Source organism: Quercus suber, unplaced genomic scaffold (assembly GCF_002906115.3).
Source record: "Quercus suber isolate HL8 unplaced genomic scaffold, Cork oak 2.0 scaffold_33, whole genome shotgun sequence".
Classification (NCBI taxonomy): domain Eukaryota; kingdom Viridiplantae; phylum Streptophyta; class Magnoliopsida; order Fagales; family Fagaceae; genus Quercus; species Quercus suber.
Genome location: NW_027069498.1, coordinates 1,078,804 through 1,101,431, shown reverse-complemented (window position 1 = coordinate 1,101,431; position 22,628 = coordinate 1,078,804). Strand labels below are relative to the sequence as shown.

At 30.6% G+C, this 22,628-nt stretch overlaps 1 protein-coding gene across 1 annotated transcript; it reads left to right on the top strand.

The window, feature by feature from the left end:
* Positions 1 to 14,252: 14,252 nt before the first annotated feature.
* Positions 14,253 to 15,540, top strand: LOC111996428 (probable carboxylesterase 17). Its single transcript, XM_024028381.2, has one exon. It carries the CDS (start codon positions 14,368 to 14,370, stop codon positions 15,370 to 15,372), a length of 1,005 nt encoding a protein of 334 aa, XP_023884149.1. The 5' UTR covers positions 14,253 to 14,367; the 3' UTR covers positions 15,373 to 15,540.
* Positions 15,541 to 22,628: the final 7,088 nt, after the last annotated feature.

Here is a 22,628-nt window from a genome sequence, read left to right as displayed (position 1 = left end):
ATTCTATTTTTTTTACCTCTTCACTTAAATATTCTTTTTTTATTCGCATATTTTTTAAACCCGACTTTTATTAATGATGGTTTTTTTTTTTTTTTAAATTGAACAATCATATTTTGGAATTTTTTTTTTCAACATCCATGTTTATCCATAATAGTTGTTGTTTTGGCTTCTAGAACACCTATAGAATTTCCTGGATGTCGATGATAATTCAATGTCTGGCAATAGGAGAGGGACCTCACCAGTACCACCAGAGATGTGTATTTAGTACTTCAAGAGAGTCTCTTTATTCACATTTGGTTGAAGGTAAGTAGTACTTAAATTTTCAATGATATCATAGATGTTTCCAAAGCTGCCCATCGTACCTTGAATAGACAATCAGTTTTTGTTTTGAGTTTCAGTTACAATGAGTTGCTAGAGATATGTGTATTTTGTGCTTCAAGAGAGTCTCTTTCTTCACATTCGGTTGAAGGTAAGTGGTACTTAAATTTCCAATGTTATCATAAATGTTTCCAAAGCTGCCCACCTTACCTTGAATAAACAATTGGTTTTTGTTTTGAGTTTTAGTTACAGTGAGCTTTTGGAGATAGCAGTTCATTGTAGCTGAAACTCAAATTTTTTAAGTTTGCTTTTTTTGCTATAAAACACATTTTTAAGGATTGGCTGCTAAATTGACTTTTTAGTCAATTTAGCAACCTTATTGTGAATGTTCTTAGGAGATAATATTTCATAGACCGCTTCATAAGATAATTTTCCAATTGTTAGAGAGTTAAATTGCTAGAAAACTTCATGGTTGCTTTTCTATACACTTGATGAGAAATCTACTTTGCTGAATGACTTGAAGATAAACTTTTCAAAATGCAAGTAAATGGTTGAATAGAATGCCCAAAAGCATTTTTTTTTTTTTTTTTAATATTTCTAATTGTCTAGGTTTCATAACAGATTATGATTTATGGCTCGACCTTGAGGTCCTTAATTATGAGGCTTTCTCTTAAGTCCGAACGCAGTTTTAATAAATTTGTAATTTTGTATAGCTAGATATTCAAAGAGGCCTGATACCTTCGTTTGTGTGTGTGTATATATATATATATATATATTATAGAGTATCGGCTACATCAGCGGTGTGTGTGAGTGTGTCCATGCCCATTGCAATTACTATTGGGTATGTTTGACAACCTTTTTGGGCTCAGCGTTGCTGATATTCCAGAACAAAAGATCCAATTCGCTTTTGGTTCTTTAATACCAAGATCAAGGACCAATTTTTTTTTTTGTTTTTTTTGTCAGGACAAAGAAATTTATGTTTTTTCATTTTTCCCTCTTTTCTTATTCAATCATTCATGGCAAGTGCTTCACTTCAGCTAATAAAAATATCATCATCATCTTAAGCTTTTTTTACCACTCCTTACATTTCCTTTGCATTGTTTAATTTCGCATGAGAGAAAGAAAATGAAGAAAAATTTGAAAATTTCTTATTTTCCATCAGTTAGTAAGTGAGAAGGGACAAAAAAAAAATAGTTTTTTTTTTTTAAGAAGAGAAATAATTTTTTTAACCTATTTTTAGATGGATAATAAGAAGGTAGGATTCGAATCACAATCATAGAACATCACAAGGTCTACAACAAATTATACCATTGTAAAATTACCATTGATGTATCACTTGAATTCTGAGAAAAAAATAATTGTTATAACAAAAGCTACGAAAGACATGTTTTCTTTCTATTTTCTACGTAACAAAACAAAAGAATATAATATAACTCAATTCTCTTTATCATCTCTAGTATAGAAAGTAAACACAAACTATTTATTTTTTATCTAAAAAAAAAAAAACACAAACTATTTATTTATATATATTTTAAAAAAAAAGTGTGAATCAAATGATATATTAATGCTCTTAGAGCATCCATTAACTTTTTTTTCCCTTATTTAAGTATACTAATGTGAAAGCTGCCTAGTCTAGTTTGCACCTTCCAGATTAGTTCCATTACTTTATCATCATAACTTTATTTTCAATAGCAACTCTTGAACTTTTTTCATTCCATTTGTTGTTGTCAACAAGCTTAACTAACTCTAAGAAATTAACAAATCAGAGAAACCAGTTTCCACGAAACAAGAAGGCATTGTGATTGTTTCAAAAAAGAAAAGAAAAGAAAAAGAAAAAAAGAAGGCATTGTGATTCCTTTTTCTATTTCAGTTTTTTAATTGGTCAAGAAATTATTATTATTATTATTTTTCCATTCATGTCTCACTCATTGGCTTCATGTACACACGGGGGCATAAACAAATACTGTACAATAGTTTTTCATGGAATTTATGCATCTTCCTAACTGAACAAAAATTTTCATATACGAATATTAAAAAACAAAATTAAAATTAAAAATTGTCAAATATTTGCTTAAGCAATAAGACCACCACTCATCACCATTATCTGTGACTATGAAAGTCCCACTAGCTTAGAGAATTGTGCAAAGCAGTTAGCCACATATTGAGAATTTGGGATTTGTGTAAAAAAGTTAGTCACAAATTAGAAATTTGTATAAAATAAAGAAGTTTACTACAAAATCAAGTTCAATTGGATATTGAAATGAAGGGTCAACTGTAGATTGATATTTTGGGATAGACCAAGGTAGTGGTAAGACTCCTCATCATATTTGTAACTGCTAGATTATTGATTAATGGATTATTGGGGGTGGTGACCTTAAATTTATCCGATAGAGTTTTTGCCTTGCGAGAGGTTTTCCTTATTTGTCAACAAATCACCAAGTTATTTATTTTCTGTTGCATATTAGTTATCTGGTAATTTGTTGATGCCTCCACAATTTGCTTATAATTTGACCTAATTAATCAATTTGGGTAATTGAATTAATTGAACGGGTCAATCTATTTTAACCTAACATAGTTGTTATAACAAAAGTTATGAGAGATATGTTTTCTTTCTATTTTCTACGTAACAAAACAAAAGAATATAACATAACTTTCAATTCTCTTTATCTTCTAAGTAAGTCAAAACTATTTATTATTATTTTATTTTTTTAAAAGTGTGAATCAAACAGTATATCAATGCTCTTTTTTTAAATAAATAAATAAATAGTTTTGAAAGCTGCTAGTCTAGTTTGCACCTTCCAGATTAGTTCCATTACTTTATCATCGTAATTAACTTTATTTTCAATAGCAACTCTTGAACTTTTTTTATTCCATTTGTTGTTGTCAACAAGCTTAACTAACTCTAACAATAAACAAATCAGACAAATCAGTTTCCATGAAACAAGAAGCCATTGTGATAACTTTTTATATTTCAGTTTTTTAATTGGTCAAGAAATTATTATTATTATTTTTCCAGTCATGCACGTCTCACTAATTGGCTTCATGTACACACAAGGACATAAACAAATACTGTAAAATAGTTTTTCATGGAATTTTTGCATCTTCCTAACTGAACAAAATTTGTCATATACGACTATAAATAAATAAATAAAAAATGTCATATATTTGCTTAAGCAATAAGACCACCACTGATCACCATTTTCTCTATGACTATGAAAGTCCCACTAGCTTAATTGTTTCGTCCAGGATTTTAGGCTGATTCTAGTTGACTTGCAATACTAAATTTAAATGGAGGTGACTCTCATAATCCAAGTGGGGTGGATTAGGATTATACTTGTTCATAACTATTGAGTATTCGCATACTTTGATTGTGCTTTAAGGTGTTGAATTGACTGGATTATTTGGTGACTTTCTTCCAAAATTCGTGTTGGCTTCCAAACAATTTAATGGAAGTGGGAATGTGGGTTGTGGTTCCCACTGGGTCTGGCTGCTAGCTCTTTAGACTTTACCTTAGTTTACTACCTACATGATTTTTTTTACTAGCTCTTTCACTCATTTTTCAAATAAATTTTGTTTCTCAAACATGATCTCTACCCTATGATCCAAATGCATGCCGACATATTGGATAAGGTGGAAATAATTTGTCCTTTTAGTCTTGATGGAATAAAATAAAAAAAAGACTTGGTTAGCCAATTCCAAGCATATGACGGGAGTGGTGACTAGATGACTAGTCCAATCATGGACTATTGCTTAAGTGAGTCACAACACTGTAGGAAACTTTTAATGCCTATACTTATTTATATATATTTCATCGAATCTATACTAAAAAAAAAAAAATTTTTTTTTGAGGGGGAGCTTAAATATGATGTAATTAATTAATTAATGAATGGTTTAATTCAGCCCAAAAATGAAGTTGTAAACGGGTTGCATAAGTCTTAGCGTGGCCAAAAGTAAGGACAGACCCAGGTGGGGCTAAGGGGCTCAAGCCCCACTAGGGTCCAAATTTTTATTTTTTTTAGTTATTCTATATTTCATTTTTCATAGTTTGGCTCCATTTTCAAAACTTTAGCCAACGTCTCCACAATTAACCTAGTTAGTTTAACCTAAATAGCAATTATTAAACCCAAAAACAATAAAAACATTCACAATAGTGATTGTATTTTAGCAAAAAAATTATTTTACCATCAAAGAACTAAAAAATCATGTGTTGTTGGAAAAGTTAAAACTATATATTTTGTAACTACAATAAACTGGTATAAATATCAGTTGATTGTGGCAAATTGTTAAAAATAAAATACAATATTTTATTAAGATTATATCTCTTCCTTAAAAAAAAAAAAAAAATCAAATTCTCTCTCTTCCTTTATTATTTTAATGAGTTGTTTATATTATTTTACATGAAATAAAAAAAAAAAAAAATAGAACATTTGATATTAGGTGTATTGTAAAGTGGGATGGTAAAATAGAAAGTAGTTTTTTGAGGTGTTAAAAGTTAAAAGTTTTAGTATTGCCATTGTGAATGCTCTAACTTCAACAAAAACAAAAAAATAATAAAAATAAAAAATCCTAGCGAGCTTAGTATTAAAAAAAAACATTATTTTGTATTTGTTTTTGTCTTTGTTAGTAGATGATTACATCTTAATGTATTTAGAAACAATAATTTTGTGTATTTATAAATTTTTTAATATTATATAGATGCCTATTTGAAATTTTTTTTTCTTTATACTCTGACGTCCTCTAGCTTAAAATTGTGGGTCCATACCTGCCAAAAAGAAAAAAAGGTTCAAATGTGGGAAAGCTCAGATACTTTCTTTCATTTCTTTTTGGTCTTTTTTGGGTGGGGTTTTTATTACTTTTAATTGGTCCATCAAAAACTACATTTCCTTCTTTTCTCTTTTTGAAAAGGTAAATTTTAAAATTTAAAAAAAAAAAATTACGTGCTTTATCGAGTTTCTCCCTTTTCTTACTAATAATCAATATATCATCAACCAACATTAATAATAAAATAAAACAAAAAACTTGAATTTTTTTTTGAGAAGGTTTAAATTTTCTATTTGAACATCGAGAAAACTCATAATATATTTTTCGATTATCATATAGTTCAAAAAATACTCTAATCTGCCACAATGGTCACTCCCGCTCATCCATTTTTTTAGTTAAAAAAAAAAAAAAAAAAATCCCTAATCATGGTAGTGCTTATTTTAGAGGGAAATTATTGTATACTTCCAGAATACCATAAATGCGTACTCCTCCTCTCACAAGAATGGTAGGTTCCACTAATTAAATGCATAGTAGGAGTCACCATTCATGAAAAAATGGTGAGTAATTATTGGTAAATGAAAAAGTGACGTTAATGGTGAACCTAAATAAAAACCAATAAGAGGTTGGTCACATCAACATTTTGTAAAAATAATGTAAAATAGTTTGTTGTTGTAGCACTTCTCTTAAGTTTATTATGAACTCCACACATAAGTAGATATATACACATCAGCCACATATATAAACAGCCAAAACTAAAGTAATAATAATAATAATGAAAGTAGCAAAATCACAGACATATTTGGCAACAAATTAAGTAGAAAGCAAATGAAGAACCCTGTAATGGAAAAACCACTATAGTAACCCAATCTTGTAGAAAATCTACTTTAATGAATAGTCCATATTGATGGTACCTTTGCACAACTAAAATTCCTATTACAATCTCTACAAATGTCCCTAAAACTTTTGAAATCCTCTTATGGTGATTTTATCCACAAGCTTCTCATCCACGCGAATTAGAACCTCTGGCACTAGCTCCATGGATTTCCTTGAAGATTTGCTAAAGTGAACTCATTGGAAAAAGATATTTGAGATATCAAGAATGCTTTAAAGCTCAAGGTGTTATTAAGAGCGCACACAACACAAGGAAGATTTTCTCTGTTTAGGCTTAGGAGGAAGACTTCAAGATATAAGGTTTTTACTTAATTTGGTATAGAAACCTTTCTTCTCTTTAAAAGTCGTGCATAAAAATGTTTTATACAGGTGCACACAATGGTTAAAACTAAGCAAGAATTATTTTTCTAGCATAATTCAAAATTCCAAACTTTACTATATCACTTGAGCGAACATCGGGTAAAGTATAGGCAATTTTTCGTTTGATTTCTCCTTTAATGATTTGCTTGAGGGAATTTGGTTTAGCTCAAGCAAAATGTTTTTTTTTTGCTTGAGCAAAGCTTTTAGAGACAATGTAATTATGCCAACTACAAATGATCACATTTTACTCGTTTTAATGATATCATAAATGTTTCCAAAGCTGCCCATCGTACCTTGAATAAACAATTAGTTTTTGTATTGAGTTTCAACTACAGTGAGTTATTAGAGATATGTGTATTTTGTGTTTCAAAAGAGTCTCTTTGTTTACATTTGGTTGAAGGTAAGTGGTACTTAAATTTCTAATGCTATCATAAATGTTTCCAAAGCTACCCACCTTACCTTGAATAAACAATTGGTTTTTGTTTTGAGTTTCAGCTACAGTGAGCTGCTAGAGATAGCAGTTCATTGGAGCTGAAACTCAAATTTTTTAAGTTTTTTTTGCTGTAAAACACATTTTTAGGGATTGAGTGCTAAATTGACTTTTTAGCAACCTTATTGTGAATGTTCTAAAAAGGTAATATCTCATAGACCTCTTAATAAGATAATTTTCCAATTGTTTGAGAGTTAAATTGCTAGAAAACTTCATGGTTGCTTTTCTATACACTTGATGAAAAATCTACTTTGCTGAATGACTTGAAGATAAACTATTCAAAATGCAAGTAAAAAATGGTTGAATAGAATGCCCAAAAGCTTTTTTTTTTTTTTTTAATATTTCTAAAGGTTTCATAACAGATTATGATTTATGGCTGGACCTTGAGGTCCTTAATTATGAGGCTTTCTCTTAAGTTCCAATGCAGTTTTAGTAAATTTGTAATTTTGTATAGCTAGATTTTGCAAAGTTTGCCCTGATACCTTCGTTTGTAAATATATATATATATATATATTATAGAGTATTGGCCACATCAGCGGCGTGTGTCCATACCATTGCAATTACTATGGGCTATGTTTGACAACCTTTTTGGGCTCAGCGTCGGTGAAATTCCAGAACAAAAGGCCCAATTCGCTTTTGGTTCTTTAATACCAAGATCAAGGACCAATTAATTTTTTTTTTTTAGGACAAAGAATTTTACGTTTTTTCATTTTTCCCTCTTTTTCTTATTCAATCATTCATGGCAAGTGCTTCACTTCAGCTAATAAAAATTTCATCATCATCTTAAGCTTTTTTTTACCACTTCTTACATTTCCTTTGCATTGTTTAATTTAGCATGAGAGAAAGAAAATGAAGAAAAATTTGAAAATTTATCTTATTTTCCATCAGTTAGTAAGTGAGAAGGGACAAAAAAATAAAAAATAAAAAATAAAAAAATAGTGGTTTTTTAGAAGAGAAATATTAATGTTTTTTTTTAATACCTATTTTTAGATATATAGTAAGATATATAGTAAGAAGGTAGGATTCGAATCATAGTTATAGAACACCACAAGGTCTACAACAAATGATACCATTGTGACATTACCATTGAGGTATCACTTAAATTCCGAGGAAAAAATAATTGTTATAATAAAAGTTGCAAGAGACATGTTTTCTTTAACAAAACAAAAGAATATAATATAACTTTCAATTCTCTTTATCTTCTCTAGTATAGAAAGTAAACACAAACTATTTATTTATATATTAATAAAAAAAGTGTGAATCAAATGATATATTAATGCTCTTAAAGCATCCATTATTTTTTTTCCCTTATTTAAGTATACTAATGTGAAAGCGGCCTGGTCTAGTTTGCACCTTCCAGATTAGTTCTATTACTTTATCATCATAACTCTATTTTCAATAGCAACTCTTGAACTTTTTTTATTCCATTTGTTGTTGTCAACAAGCTTAACTAACTCTAAGAAATTAACAAATCAGAGAAACCAGTTTCCATGAAACAAGAAGGCATTGTGATTCCTTTTTCTATTTCAGTTTTTTAATTGGTCAAGAAATTATTATTATTATTATTATTTTCGTTCATGTCTCACTCATTGGCTTCATGTACACACGGGGGCATAAACAAATACTGTACAATAGTTTTTCATGGAATTTATGCATCTTCCTAACTGAACAAAAATTTTCATATACGAATATTAAAAAACAAAATTAAAATTAAAAATTGTCATATATTTGCTTAAGCAATAAGACCACCACTCATCACCACTATCTATGACTATGAAAGTCCCACTAGCTTAGGGAATTATGCAAAACAGTTAGTCACATATTAGGATTCATGTAAAAAAATTAGTCACAAATTAGAAATTTGTGCAAAGTAAAGAAGTCTACTACAAAATCAAGTTCAATTGGATATTGAAACAAAAGTTTAACTGTAGATTGATATTTTGGGATAGGCCAAGGTAGTGGTAAGATTCCTCATCATATTTGTAATTGCTAGATTATTGATTAGTGAATTATTGGGAGTGGTGACATTAAATTCATCCGATAAAGTTTTTGTCTTGTGAGAGGTTTTCTCCATTCGTCAACAAATCACAGAGTTATTTATTTTCCATTGCATATTAGTTATCTGGTGATTTGTTGGTACCTCCATAATTTGCATGTAATTTGACCTAATTAATCAATTTAGGTAATTGAATTAATTAAACGTGATCAATCTATTTTTTTTAAGAGATAATTACAACATGTTGCTAATCTCGCTGGTCGAACCCTTTCCCCCCTAGACCCCCAAGTACTTTGTATATGAGAGGTGTCAATTCAGCTACAAAGCCTTTAACAAGTCAATCTATTTTAACCTAACATAGTTGATATAATAAAAATTATGAGAGATATGTTTTCTTTCTATTTTATACTTAACAAAACAAAAGAATATAACGTAACTTTCAATTCTCTTTATCTTCTAAGTAAGTCAAAACTATTTTTTTTAAAAAAGTGTGAATCAAACAATGTATCGATCCTCTTTTTTAAAATAAATAAATAAATAGTTTTGAAAGCTGCTAGTCTAGTTTGCACCTTCCAGATTAGTTCCATTACTTTATCATCGTAATTAACTTTATTTTCAATAGCAACTCTTGAACTTTTTTTATTCCATTTGTTGTTGTCAACAAGCTTAACTAACTCTAACAATTAACAAATCAGAGAAATCAGTTTCCACGAAACAAGAAGCCATTGTGATAACTTTTTATATTTCAATTTTTTAATTGGTCAAGAAATTATTCTTTTTTTTTTTTTTTTTTTAAAAAAAAAAAAAAAAAAAAAGTGTGAATCAAACAATGTATCAATGCTCTTTTTTGAAATAAATAAATAAATAGTTTTGAAAGCTGCTAGTCTAGTTTGCACCTTCCAGATTAGTTCCATTACTTTATCATCGTAATTAACTTTATTTTCAATAGCAACTCTTGAACTTTTTTTATTCCATTTGTTGTTGTCAACAAGCTTAACTAACTCTAACAATTAACAAATCAGAGAAATCAGTTTCCATGAAACAAGAAGCCATTGTGATAACTTTTTATATTTCAATTTTTTAATTGGTCAAGAAATTATTCTTTCTTTTTTTTTTTCTTTTTTTTTTTCTTTTTTCAGTCATGCATGTCTCACTAATTGGCTTCATGTGCACACAAGGACATAAACAAATACTGTAAAATAGTTTTTCATGGAATTTATGCATCTTCCTAACTGAACAAAATTTGTCGTATATATACGACTATAAATAAATAAATAAAAATGTCAAATATTTGCTTAAGCAATAAGACCACCACTGATCACCATTTTCTATGATTATGAAAGTCCCACTAGCTTAATTGTTTTGTTCAAGATTTTAGACTGATTCTAGTTGACTTGCCATACTAAATTTAAATGGAGGTGACTCTCATAATCCATGTGAGGTGGATTATTCTTGTTCATAACTATTGAGTATTCGCATACTTTGATTGTGCTTTAAGGTGTTGAATTGACTGGATTATTTGGTGACTTTCTTCCAAAATTCGTGGTGGCTTCCAAACAATTTAATGGAAGTGGGCATGTGGGTTGTGGTTCCCACTGGGTCTGGCTGCTAGCTAAAGACTTTACCTTAGTTTACTACCTACATGATTTTTTTTTTTTTTTTTTTACTTCTTAGTTTGCTTCCTTTATAATTTATTTAGACTATACTTTTTAGTCTTAATATATATGATAAATTTTGAATCTATGGCATATGCTTTATAATTGTTGTTTTTTATTATCAAACTAAGACGTCAATTAGTTTTTAGCGCAAGCAAAGTTTGAACCTCATATCTTTTATTTGATAAGAAGAAACTTCATTAGTTAAACTAACTGAAATTTTTTTTATTTTAATATTAAGTTTTTTTTTTTAGAAGGATATTAATATTGGGTTAGTAGGACACTCAATCTAACATTTATTAAATTGATAATATTCCTTCAAAAATTTAAAGAATTACCCAAAAACAGCTTGCGATACTCTGAACTGGTGTTTCCAATTGGGAAAAATTAGTCATCACATATCTATATAAGTCTCTATACATACTATGATTTGAGAAGAAAGAGCATTAGTACTAAATAATTACTCAATATCATAGATAAATAAATTTTTGGAATTTTCTTAGTAAAATGCCTAAATAAGGAATTAGAATTACAGTTTTAAATGAACCGAAACGGACTTAGTATTAAAAGTTGATAATGGTTTATTTAATTTAATTTTAAATTCAATTTGAGTTCATACTCATCATCTAACAAGCTTATATATATGTTCAACTTCAAACTTTGTTCATCAGCTATTTGCTAAGTATAAATCAAGATATATAGTTTTTATGTTAAATGGGTTATATAAAGGTAAAAATTAATTTTCTTTTATTTTTTAAATTAAAAAAAAAAAAACTTTTTGTCTAACGGACACTTGATTATAGATAAATACAACGAGAAACTTCCAAGTTCCGACCCATTGTGCATCATCTATCGATCTACAGTTCTATGCTCCCTGCTCTGTACCATTGATTTATCACCTTAAGAGCATCCTTATCAGATGTGGCAAAAATTATGCCATTTTGCCACATTAAAACCCTACTTTATTATTTTACCATATCATTTTACAACATCGCATTTATCAATGTTTTATACTCTAATTCTATACATTAAAATAATATTTCTTACACATTAAAATAATATATTAAATTCCTCTTCTCATCATCATCGTCCTCATCAACCACCACTGCAAACCAAAAAAACCAGAACTACAACAGCAACTACAACCACAACCAGAAAAATTGTTGCGGCCACAATCACCAGAAAAACCAGAATTGCAACAACAACAACAACTACTACAACCACAACCAGAAAAATTGTTGCCGCCACAATCACTTGGAAAAAAAAAAAAAAAAACCACCACTGGCCATCACCCCCACAGCCCACCACCACTGCCACTGTCACCGCCCATAGCCCACAACCCACCACCACCATTAGATCAACCCAAATTGCAACAACAAAAAAAAAAAAAAAAAACCACAACCAGAGAGAGGCAGAGTGAAAGGCGAACAGAGAGGAGAGGGAAGAGGGTGAGATTGACGGCGGCCTCGAGGTGAGATTGGCGAGATCGAGCGTGGCTGAGCGTGGCTGAGATCGAGCGTGGCTGGAACGTGGTGAGATCGAGCTACGCCGTCGTCGTGGATGAGATCGTCGTCGGAGCTACGCCGTCGTGGCTGGAGCGTGGGTGAGATCGAGCTACGCCGTTGTCGCGGGTGTGAGCGTGGGTGAGATCGTCGTCGGAGCAACGCCGTCGTGGCTGGAGCGTGGGTGAGATCGTCGTCGGAGCAACGCCGTCGTGGCTGGAGCGTGGGTGAGATCGTCGTCGGAGCACGTCATCGTCGCTGCCGGACTGGTCGAAGAGAGAGGGAACCGAAGAGTGAGATCGAAGAGAGAGGAACCAGAGAACCAGAGAGTGAGAGAGAAGAGAGACGGAACCAGAGAGTGAGAGAGAAGAGAAGAAAAAATGAAGAGAGAGGAGAGAGAAGAGTGAAGAGTGAATAAAAAACAATTTTTATTTTTACCACATCTGACCGTACCGTTGCAAATTTGCAACGGTACTATAGACATGTGGTATAAATTTTGAGATTTGGCACATCTCATAATGCTCCATTTTTATGTTTGGTGTGGCAAATGTGCCAAATATTTAGCATTTGGCACATTTGCCACACCTGCTGTGAATGCTCTTATAATTAGTAATTACCGTCTGCCACTATCTTCTGGGCGTGTACGGAGAATCTGCGCACGCATTATTGCAAAACTAAATTATATTTTGCCCGACCAATTTTAGTAATACATAAATTGTCACATTTTTTATTATAATTATTTTATGTGTCAAGTTGTGATGACTTATTTTTCATTTTTATATGAATTTATTATTATTTTTCATTATTTATACTTTGTCACTTGGATGTACAGTTGTGGCATAAATTGTATCATTTTATGTGATCTTAGAGTTTTTTATATTCTTCTTCACAGGAAAAAGTACACACTAATATATATATATATATATATCTGATAATGTGAATAATAAGCAATAAAATAATAAAGGTATGTACAAATAAGAATTCAAAAAGCTTATCAATTAAATTGTTATAAAAAAATATTATGATTTTTTTTTTTTTTTTTTGTGTATATGCTAATTGGAATGTATAATAAATTGTTATAAAAAAATATTATGAATTTTTTTTTTTTTTTTTTTGGTATATGCTAATTGGAATGTATAAATTATTGCATTTCACAACCAAACAAAATTCCAATAATGGTCGACCATTAACCGATAAGATTCCTTGGCCCCAACAAAGATGAAAAGACGTTGAATAATAAAAGTTATAGTTAAAACCAACAAAAGTAAGAAATTATTATTATTTTAAATAAAACAGTAAAAAGAAATTATTCATGCATAAAAAGTTAAAAACAATGTTCATAGAAAGAAATTTTTATGAATTTTTTTTAAATAATTGTTTACAGATTCTATTAGAATTGGTATATAATAAAAGTGGTGTATAAATCCAAATAAAAAATGATAGGAAAAAACTTCAATACAATTCTTTAATTGGTTGCTTAATTAAATTTAAACACATGATTGTAATAATAACACACAATTTATTTTTACAAATTTTAAAGATAATTAAATTTAATGCAGTTATATGTTTGTATTTAATTAAAGAACCTAATATCTTATTCATCTAAGTAACTTGACCTAAGTTTTTATTAAAAACAGATATTGCCTAATCACAAGAGACCTAAAATTACATGAATTGTTGTGAAAAATATTGAGTGCCTATCATTAGTACTCTACATAAAATACTATCCTAATAGGTTGTGTGGGTCATCAAAATCAAGTCTTTTTCTAATCTAGTATACTATTGAAAGTTTGTACAGTTCTTTAATTAGGTTGATTAATTAAATTTAAACTCATGATTGTAATAACACACAAACGATTTTACAAATTTTAAAGACAATTAAATTCAAAGCAGTTATATGTTTGGCTTTAATTAAAGAACCTAATATCCTACTCGGCTATTCATCTGAGTAACTTGACCTAACTTTTATCAAAAACAGATATTGCCTACTCAAAAGATACCTAAGATTACATGAATTGTTGTGAAAAATCTTGAGTGCCTATCATTAGTACTCTACATTAAATACTATCCTAATAGGTTGAGTGGGTCATCAAAGTCAAGTCTTCTTTTCCTAATCTAGACTATCTAGTATACTATTGAAAGCTTGTGATGGCTTGGGTCCCCAAAGCCAACCTAAAGATTAGAAAACTCTAAAAAGAGTAAAATGACGCGCAACTTCCTCTCTTTCTCACACATATACACAACCCCCTACCCTTAAACTCCTATATAAAGAAAGCAATGCTCATGCTTTTACTCTCACACCAAAAAGCTTAACTTACTCACTCTTTTGTGTGTGACAAAAAGAAAGAGCTAGCAAAAAGAGAGATTATTATAGTGTTTGATAACAAGTACACAATGGTCCAAGCAAAGAAAATTGTAGAGGAGGTGTCAGGTTGGTTGAGAGTCTATGATGACCGCTCAGTCGACCGAACTTGGACTGGACCCCCAGAAGTCAAGTTCATGGCTGAACCAGTCCCTCCACACCATGAATTCGTGGATGGTGTAGCCACACACGATGTCAAAAACTATGGCCAACTCAGAGCTCGGATTTACCTTCCAGAGAAGAACCCAGATGAAGAAAACGTCAAATTTCCAATCCTGCTTCACTTCCATGGTGGTGGTTTTTGCATTAGCCAAGCTGACTGGTACATGTACTACAACATGTACACTCGTATGGCACGCTCAGCTAGAGTGATTTGTGTCTCAGTTTATTTACACCTTGCTCCTGAGCACCGATTGCCAACAGCTATTGATGATGGCTATTCAGCTCTCCTTTGGCTGAGTTCTTTGGCTAAAGGTGAATCATATGAGCCTTGGCTCAATGAAAACGCTGATTTCAACCGTGTGTTCCTTATTGGAGATAGCTCAGGAGGGAACGTTGTTCATGAAGTGGCTGCAAGAGCTGGGAAAGTTGATCTGAGTCCTTTGAGACTAGCTGGAGCAATTCCAATCCACCCTGGTTATGTGAGATCAGAGAGGAGTAAGTCTGAGTTAGAGCAACCTCAATCACCATTTCTTACACTGGATATGGTGGACAAGTTTTTGAGCTTAGCATTGCCTTTGGGGTGCAACAAAGACCATCCCATAACATGTCCAATGGGCCAAGGAGCACCGCCATTAGAGGGGCTCAATTTGCCACCTCTCTTGCTTTGCATAGCTGAGAAGGACTTGATTTTAGACACTGAGATGGAGTACTATGAGGCTTTGAAGAAGGCTAATAAGGATGTGAAGCTTTTGACTAGTCCTGGAATGGGTCACAGTTTCTATCTTAACAAAATTGCTGTGGATACGGACCCAAATACCGCTGCTCAAACAACTGGTCTTATTGCAGGAATCACTGAATTTGTCAATAACCATTAAATAATTTTGCATCTATGTTATGTAATATTTATGTTTGCTAGTTTGCACTTTGGGAGAGAGATCAATGTTCACAGAGATGTGCACACAAATACCACCCTTAGGTTAATTGCTTTTGCCTATGTGTTTCTAGTTTATAATATAAATAAATAAATATCCATGTTCATATTTTGGTGGTTGCAAAATTTGTTACGAAACATTATTCTCATTAAGTTAAATAGTTATTTACTTGTCATACGTACTCATTTGAATTTATTAAAAATAATAAATCAAAATTCGTGCTATTCACTGTGCATACATAACATTGTGTAATTGGTTTAACATAGTCATCATAAATTGACACGTATTGCAAATACTATGTGGTGCAAAAATGAGCAAAATTAAACAGTGGGTGTGAAATAGACATTGTCCTCGCTAATAAATCCTTCAAAGTACTGACGAAAGTGACATTTTACCTTCATTTCAAATGGTGGAGTTTCCCATACATGTCGACGCAAGAATTGAATTTTGGGGTCGTTTTCCCAGTCTTCGAGTACAGTCCTTTGTTTGGAATTTAGTTGTAATGTTTAAATCTACTTCTCTTCTGTGAATCGTGACAAATTGGTATTTGGTTAAATTTAGAAAGGAAAATATATAGCTCATCAATGATTATGAAACTTTAGCACCGTACTTCATATTTAGGAGTAGCAATTTTTATCCATATTTATAAACTCTCCTATTATCCACATAATTTGGATAAATTTTAATTCAACCCATTTGAATATTTGGGTTAAATAGATAAAAACTCATTATGTTATTTAATTATATGGGTCTTAATGGATAAACCCAATAATATCTACTAAAACCCATAAAAAATTTAAATAAATAACATAAAATCTAAATTTCTAGAAAATAACCAAAATACATTCGAAACTTAGAAAATGACCAAAATACTCTCAAAATCCAAAAAATTGCCAAAATACTTCTGAAACTTATAAAATAACTAAAATACCCCCAAAACCTAAAAAATACCGAAATACCCCCAAATCCAAAAAATGACAATGTGGCAGTGGTTGTATGCATCAAGAGCTAGCACTTTATTTTGTTGCCCCCTGAATAGAGCTTGCACTTATTTGAATGAATGTCACATGTAATTACAGAATATATATTGTATTGATACAGAATATATATTGTCTTGATACAAAATAATATGGTTGAGAAGGTGACAATTATGAGCTTCTTCTAGACTCGACCTAAAAGATTAGGACTTAATTAGTTATTGTTTATACTCTATAGTTTATACTCTCAAACTTATATATGCAAATTTTGCATTAGCAAGATCTTTAAAAAGGTGTTTTATACTTACGTGTCAGTCTCATATAAGAGAAGTTAGGCTATGCACCGGTAATATATTTCCTCTCTCTCATAATTAATGGGTCTCACTCCTTAGTGAGACAATGAGACTCATCCATTATGAGAGAAAAGAAACATATACAGGGTATATTTTTCCCTCGTATAGAGCACATGAAACAGATGCATAGTTCATATATATAATAACTAAACCCATACCCATAGTACTATAGCTTTTGTCCCAGGACTTGTGAGGGCCACAATTTTTTAGGAGCATGGCATCTCAAATTGTGTGATTCGGATTGGGCAAAGCTATGGCGTAATTTAGTAGGTATGGGACTAATCGTTGAACATTTTATATAAATTTATCTCTGGAAGAAAAAACAATTACCTTCTGTTGAGAATAACCCCTTCTTCCATGACAAATTGACAGTGTTCATGTAAGAAGGAAAATGAAAGATAATGTGAAATTTAAATCCCAAAAAAAAAAAAAAATCAAAAGTATAAACATTTTCAAATGCTTATTGGGGTGAAATTTCTTTATTTATCTATATTATTAACTTTTCTTTAGTGAGCATTTATAAGTAAGGAAACACGAATATTATATTTAAAATATTATATTCATGTCGTATTTGTGTTATATTGACTGTTTTATATTATAATTGTTCAAAAATTGCATGACTTTATTGAAATTTGAAACAAAAGGATAATGTGTGTTAATGTGATGTCTGTAGCCATTGGCTTTTTAACACGTGAAGAAGTTATGATTTCACACGGGAGTACAGACACAGAGTACTCCATTCATTCGGGCATTCACCCAAAGAAAAAAAAAACACATCAAAGCATAAACATTATTGAAACTATCAAACCAAGGATAATGGGAGAGGCCTTGAAATCAATGGAAGTATAAGCACTGACTATATATGACACATAAATGTTGTCATGCTAGCTGTCTTATCATGGCTTTATTATTTGAGTACCATGACTGTAACACACTAATTTTCACATCCAAGCAAAATTGTGAATGGTCTACATAAATTGATGATGACATCACGGAGTAAAAAAAATGTTTATCATTTGTATTCACACAACTTAACAAGTTATGAAATTGAGTGTGTTATTACTTATTAAAAAAATAAATAATATCAAAAACATAAAGAGAAAAAAATTCACAATAGTTGAATTGAAAAGTTTTACTAATTTTTATATGAATTCATTATTAACATTATTATTTTTTACCTACTACTAATAATCAGCCACATCATTTGAGGGTGAAATTTTTTGTCAAATTTTCCTTAGCTATAAACTTTCTCTAAAAAAAAGTTAACACAAATAAAACTTCATTTTTCCTTTGGATTCAAAACCCGAATATACAGGGAATATTCATCGTCCACATGCTAACTCGTCACCTACATACTCATGTATCATCTACATGTTCACTCGTCACTTACACGTTCACGTGTCACCTACGTGTTCATTCGTCACCTATATGCTCATAATCTTAACTATTTTTCTCTAAAATTAATATAAAAGAATTTCATTGTCACAAAAAGCTTTCATTATTTGTAGTCAATTATAGCCAACTGCACCGACTTTACGAGGCAACTTCATCACGATTCAAGTGAAATTACTACGTTCTTGCTGCCTTTTTTTTCTTTTTTTTTTCTTTCTCTTTTGAATGAACTGAGTTCTTGTTTATTCTTAGCATATATATATATATATATATATTCGAATCCAATAGTGTATGGACAATTTTAATTTACTCAAAAAGACCTTGACTCACTCTTACTTGGACAATTCTACGTACTGCAGTGCCGGCCCAATCAAAATAACGAAACCACAAAGAAAAGCCGAAGCTAATTTATATTTAGAACTCCTTTGGGTCCCACTTTTCAATGGCTTGAATGTGAATGGCATTCGCCAAGCCAATTTTATTTCCTGACAAATTCGACCAAGGTGCCATACAATTTTGTCATAAAGTGGAATGTGATTGCTACTACTGCACTTTACTTTTGGTTTTCTAAATTTCATGTTAATAATAACTGTTTGACCATTCAATTCCCACTATAAAATATATTCAACCAAAAAAAAAAAAATACCACTAAAAATTTACTACTATTCAATGAGCTATATATTAGTGTTTTAGCTTTTTCACTGGTTAATGTAAAATGGTATAATTGCAAAACTTTTACCAAATATAACTCAAAAAATTATCTATGTTATTTTGTCTAAAATTATACATATCTTATCCACATGTACCACTACAGTACTTGCGTAAATACATGAATATTGTTCATGTGTTAAAAGCATATTTTATTTATTTCTCAATTTATTTCTTTGGTTGGTGTAAGTAGGTGTGAGTGATGTGACGTGGGTGTTTAAAAAAAATGTAGTGATGCGAACAAAAAAAAGAATATTTTATTAAAATAGCTTTTAGAATAAATAATTTGGAGAATGTAAGAGCTTTTGAAAAGTGTTTGTGTAAATATATATATATATATATATATCTGTGTGTGTGTGTTTTTATGTTAAAATAGACATATTTGTTTTGCACAGACTGTGAATGCTCTTAATATTTATTTGTATACTGTGGGGCTCATGGGCCTGATGGCCCCGGCCCATCATGTAGCAGGCCCGAGGCCCAGGCCGAGGAGCATAGGCTATTCAGGGCCAAGGTGAGGGAAAACCTTTTTTCCAATCCACACCGAGGACCACCTTATCCTCGGCCTGACGAAGGTGATTTTGGGGAGAGTCTAACCCCAAAGTAAGCTGTCATTCTCACATTTAATGCATTCAACTAACTCCCTCTGGCCGCATTAATGGGGAGGTAACCCCTTGGCAGGATAACGTTGATCAGAGTGAACCACTTGAGTACCGATAAGGCCTCTGATGGGACGGGCGGCCAGAAAAGAAAGCAAATAGATGATCAACAGATGGAAGGAAGGGATAGAAAGATGAAAACTATAAAAGAAAAGTCAGTAAAGTAAACGGGGAGGGGGAAGAAAAAAAAGGAGAACAATAAGGCCTCCTCGGCCACAGGCCGAGGAGCATCCCCCTATTGGTAAAGAAACTCTTAGCATTTTTCTTTTTTATGAGAAAGTTCACGCTTGGTGATCGACGGCCAGCACCTAAACCTTTCACCCCACTCTCTATAAATGTATTGTTTGGGCTTATTGGGCTGAAAACCCATCACTCAGGGTCAATCCAAATTGAGTCCTTACATATACAATGTTTAATTTTTTTTTAAAATATAATTGTTAGAGGTGTGCATGCATCGAATTGTGTTGAATTTAGAACATTTTTTTTCAAATCAATCCAAATCTTCTAGAATTTAGAAATCTTCAACTTAATCCAACTCATAAAAACTCTAAAAACCATCCTGATACAAAGTCCATAGGTTGGGGTAGGTAATTAGATTATGGCCTAATATATATATATATATATTAACTTTATTTCAACTATTTAATAATATTTTTAATAAATAATTATCAATTTATTATACAATTGGGTATAAAATTTCAATCTCATAAAAACTAAAAATCTCAAAATGCCAAAATAGATCGATCAAACAAACTTAAAATGCATATACTTTTGAGAAAAATAATAGCACAAACACAGCCCAAGCATTCAATAAAAAATGCAGAACCCGATTCAACCTAGTTCATCAATTTGAGAAAAGAAAAAGAATAAAAAAAAGGCATCGAATTGGTGGGTTGAATACTCATCCATAGGTATGTATAACTGTATTTTTTTTACATTTATTAACAAATAAATAAATAAACTTTTAGCAAAATAATAATAATCCAAACAAACGTTAGGTGAAAAGGAAATCCCAAAAATACAAGAAACTAAAATGGAACCGTTGCAAACTTGAAATAGGATAAGCAAAAAGAAAAGAAGATATTAATCTGAACCTACGTTTGTGATTAATTTGTTGCTAAATGAGCTAGCATCTTCTAATGTGCATGTGTTTGGCAGGCATTTTAATGCAAGAGATACATATATAAGATCGAATTAAGATGCACAAACGGGTGCAACATCAATTAACTGCTGCTATCTCAATCAATTAGAAGTGGGGCAAGGCTAGTGTGCCCTATTCTATGGTGAACTTAATTTGAATAAGACACAACACAAGTCAGATTAAGTCATTTTATATCTTCTATGTCCTATTAGAAAAAGAGGTATCTTATGAGACGTCTCTCGTTTTCTTTTCACAAAGAAACATAACACAATTAAAACTAGACCCTTAGAGGAGTACTAAAAGAATTGAATTAATACCCTTTGGTTGGCACTCCACTATTCAGTGTTTATTCAAATCTCCTTAATTTGTTGGTGTTCATTATTCACTTAGCTATACAATCAACTACTTCACTATCTTCTTAGGAAAAAAAAACGACGAACAAGCAAACACTGATGAAATCCCACAAATTTTTTAACTACTACTTCATAAAAATGAAATTTATAATTTTGTAAAGGTAAGTTCCAAAAGATAAGAATGGTCTTCCACAAATTTGAGTTAGCTCAATACCCCACCAAAAGAAACCTTAAGTATTTTCTCTTCTCTTTTTTCATTTTCTCGTAAAATTACCTTACATTTAAGTTTTAGATTGATTCTGAGGACTTTATGGGTTCCTGGTTTTTTTATTATTATTTACTTATAACTTATTATTAATGAATTTGATTTATGGACGTGTAATATATGAACTTACTGAAATATTTTTCACTTGCTTATGTTTTCAATTATTTGTCAATATATATATATATATATTGTGAAAGAATTATTTGTAGATATTTGATTGAGTTAAAATGATAAAATTATTATTATGCTGAAAGGAATAGCAAACTGGGGGAAATTTAATTTTATTGATAGTTCCTGAAGGAATATTGGAGACTGTAATATATAAAACAAATTAATTGAAATAATGGGGATTTTGCTAGTATTCTGAGTAGTAATAGACAACTTTTTTTTTTTGATGAAGTGTACGTAGTAATAAACAGCTTTAATATATTCATTAAAGTACATTTTATAAATTATCAAAACTAATAGTTTTTTTTTAATCAGAAAAAACTAATAGTTTTTTATACTATATATATAATATAATATAATATATAAAGATTTGTATATATGTTTTCTCACAAACATGTGCTAGTGTATTACATATATTACATACTAATAATAATAATATTAATTAACAAATTAGATACATGCATGTGCAATTTAAGGCCAAAATGGGGTTTTATCACTTTCTCACAAACTTTCCAGCAAAATACCACATGTCTGAAACTATTTAAAAATATGTCCCTATTTTGATATTTGATTTTTAAAAAATCGAGTTTTAATTTAAAACTCGATTTTTGGATAATTGAGTTATAGCGAAATGAAACTTAAAATATATAAATATATATATATATATATATATAGAACTCGAGTTCCATTCAAGGAACTCAAGTTCAAGGAACTCGAGTTACACTTGAATATTTTCAAGGAACTCGAGTTCTAAATTTTTTTTTTTTTAAGTTTCATTTCACTATAATTTGATTGTCCAAAAATCAAGTTTTACATTTGAAATTTGATTTTTTAAAAATTGAATTAAAATAGTAGCATATTTCTAAATAATTTCAGACAGAGGGCATTTTGTTAAAAAGTTTGTAAGAAATGAATATTTTACCATTTTGGCCTGCAATTTATATGCCGGATTAAAAATGTTGCACATGATTTTAGTTGTTAAACTAAAATCGTGCATGCGTGCACGTATTTTCTATTTGTGTTGACCTTTCATCAACTTACTGTCTCTACACTCAATCATTCAATTTGAAGCGACGACTGACTTAGAGAGATTGAGCCTAATATTGATATAATAGCTTCAAAGTTCAAGAATCAAACTTTTTAAGCTAAACAAAATATGAGTTTTCAGTTTTCACGTATAAAA

Bases quoted from the DNA above. Each gene is read 5' to 3' on its own strand.
- LOC111996428 (XM_024028381.2), top strand. From the start codon at position 14,368: ATGGTCCAAGCAAAGAAAATTGTAGAGGAGGTGTCAGGTTGGTTGAGA.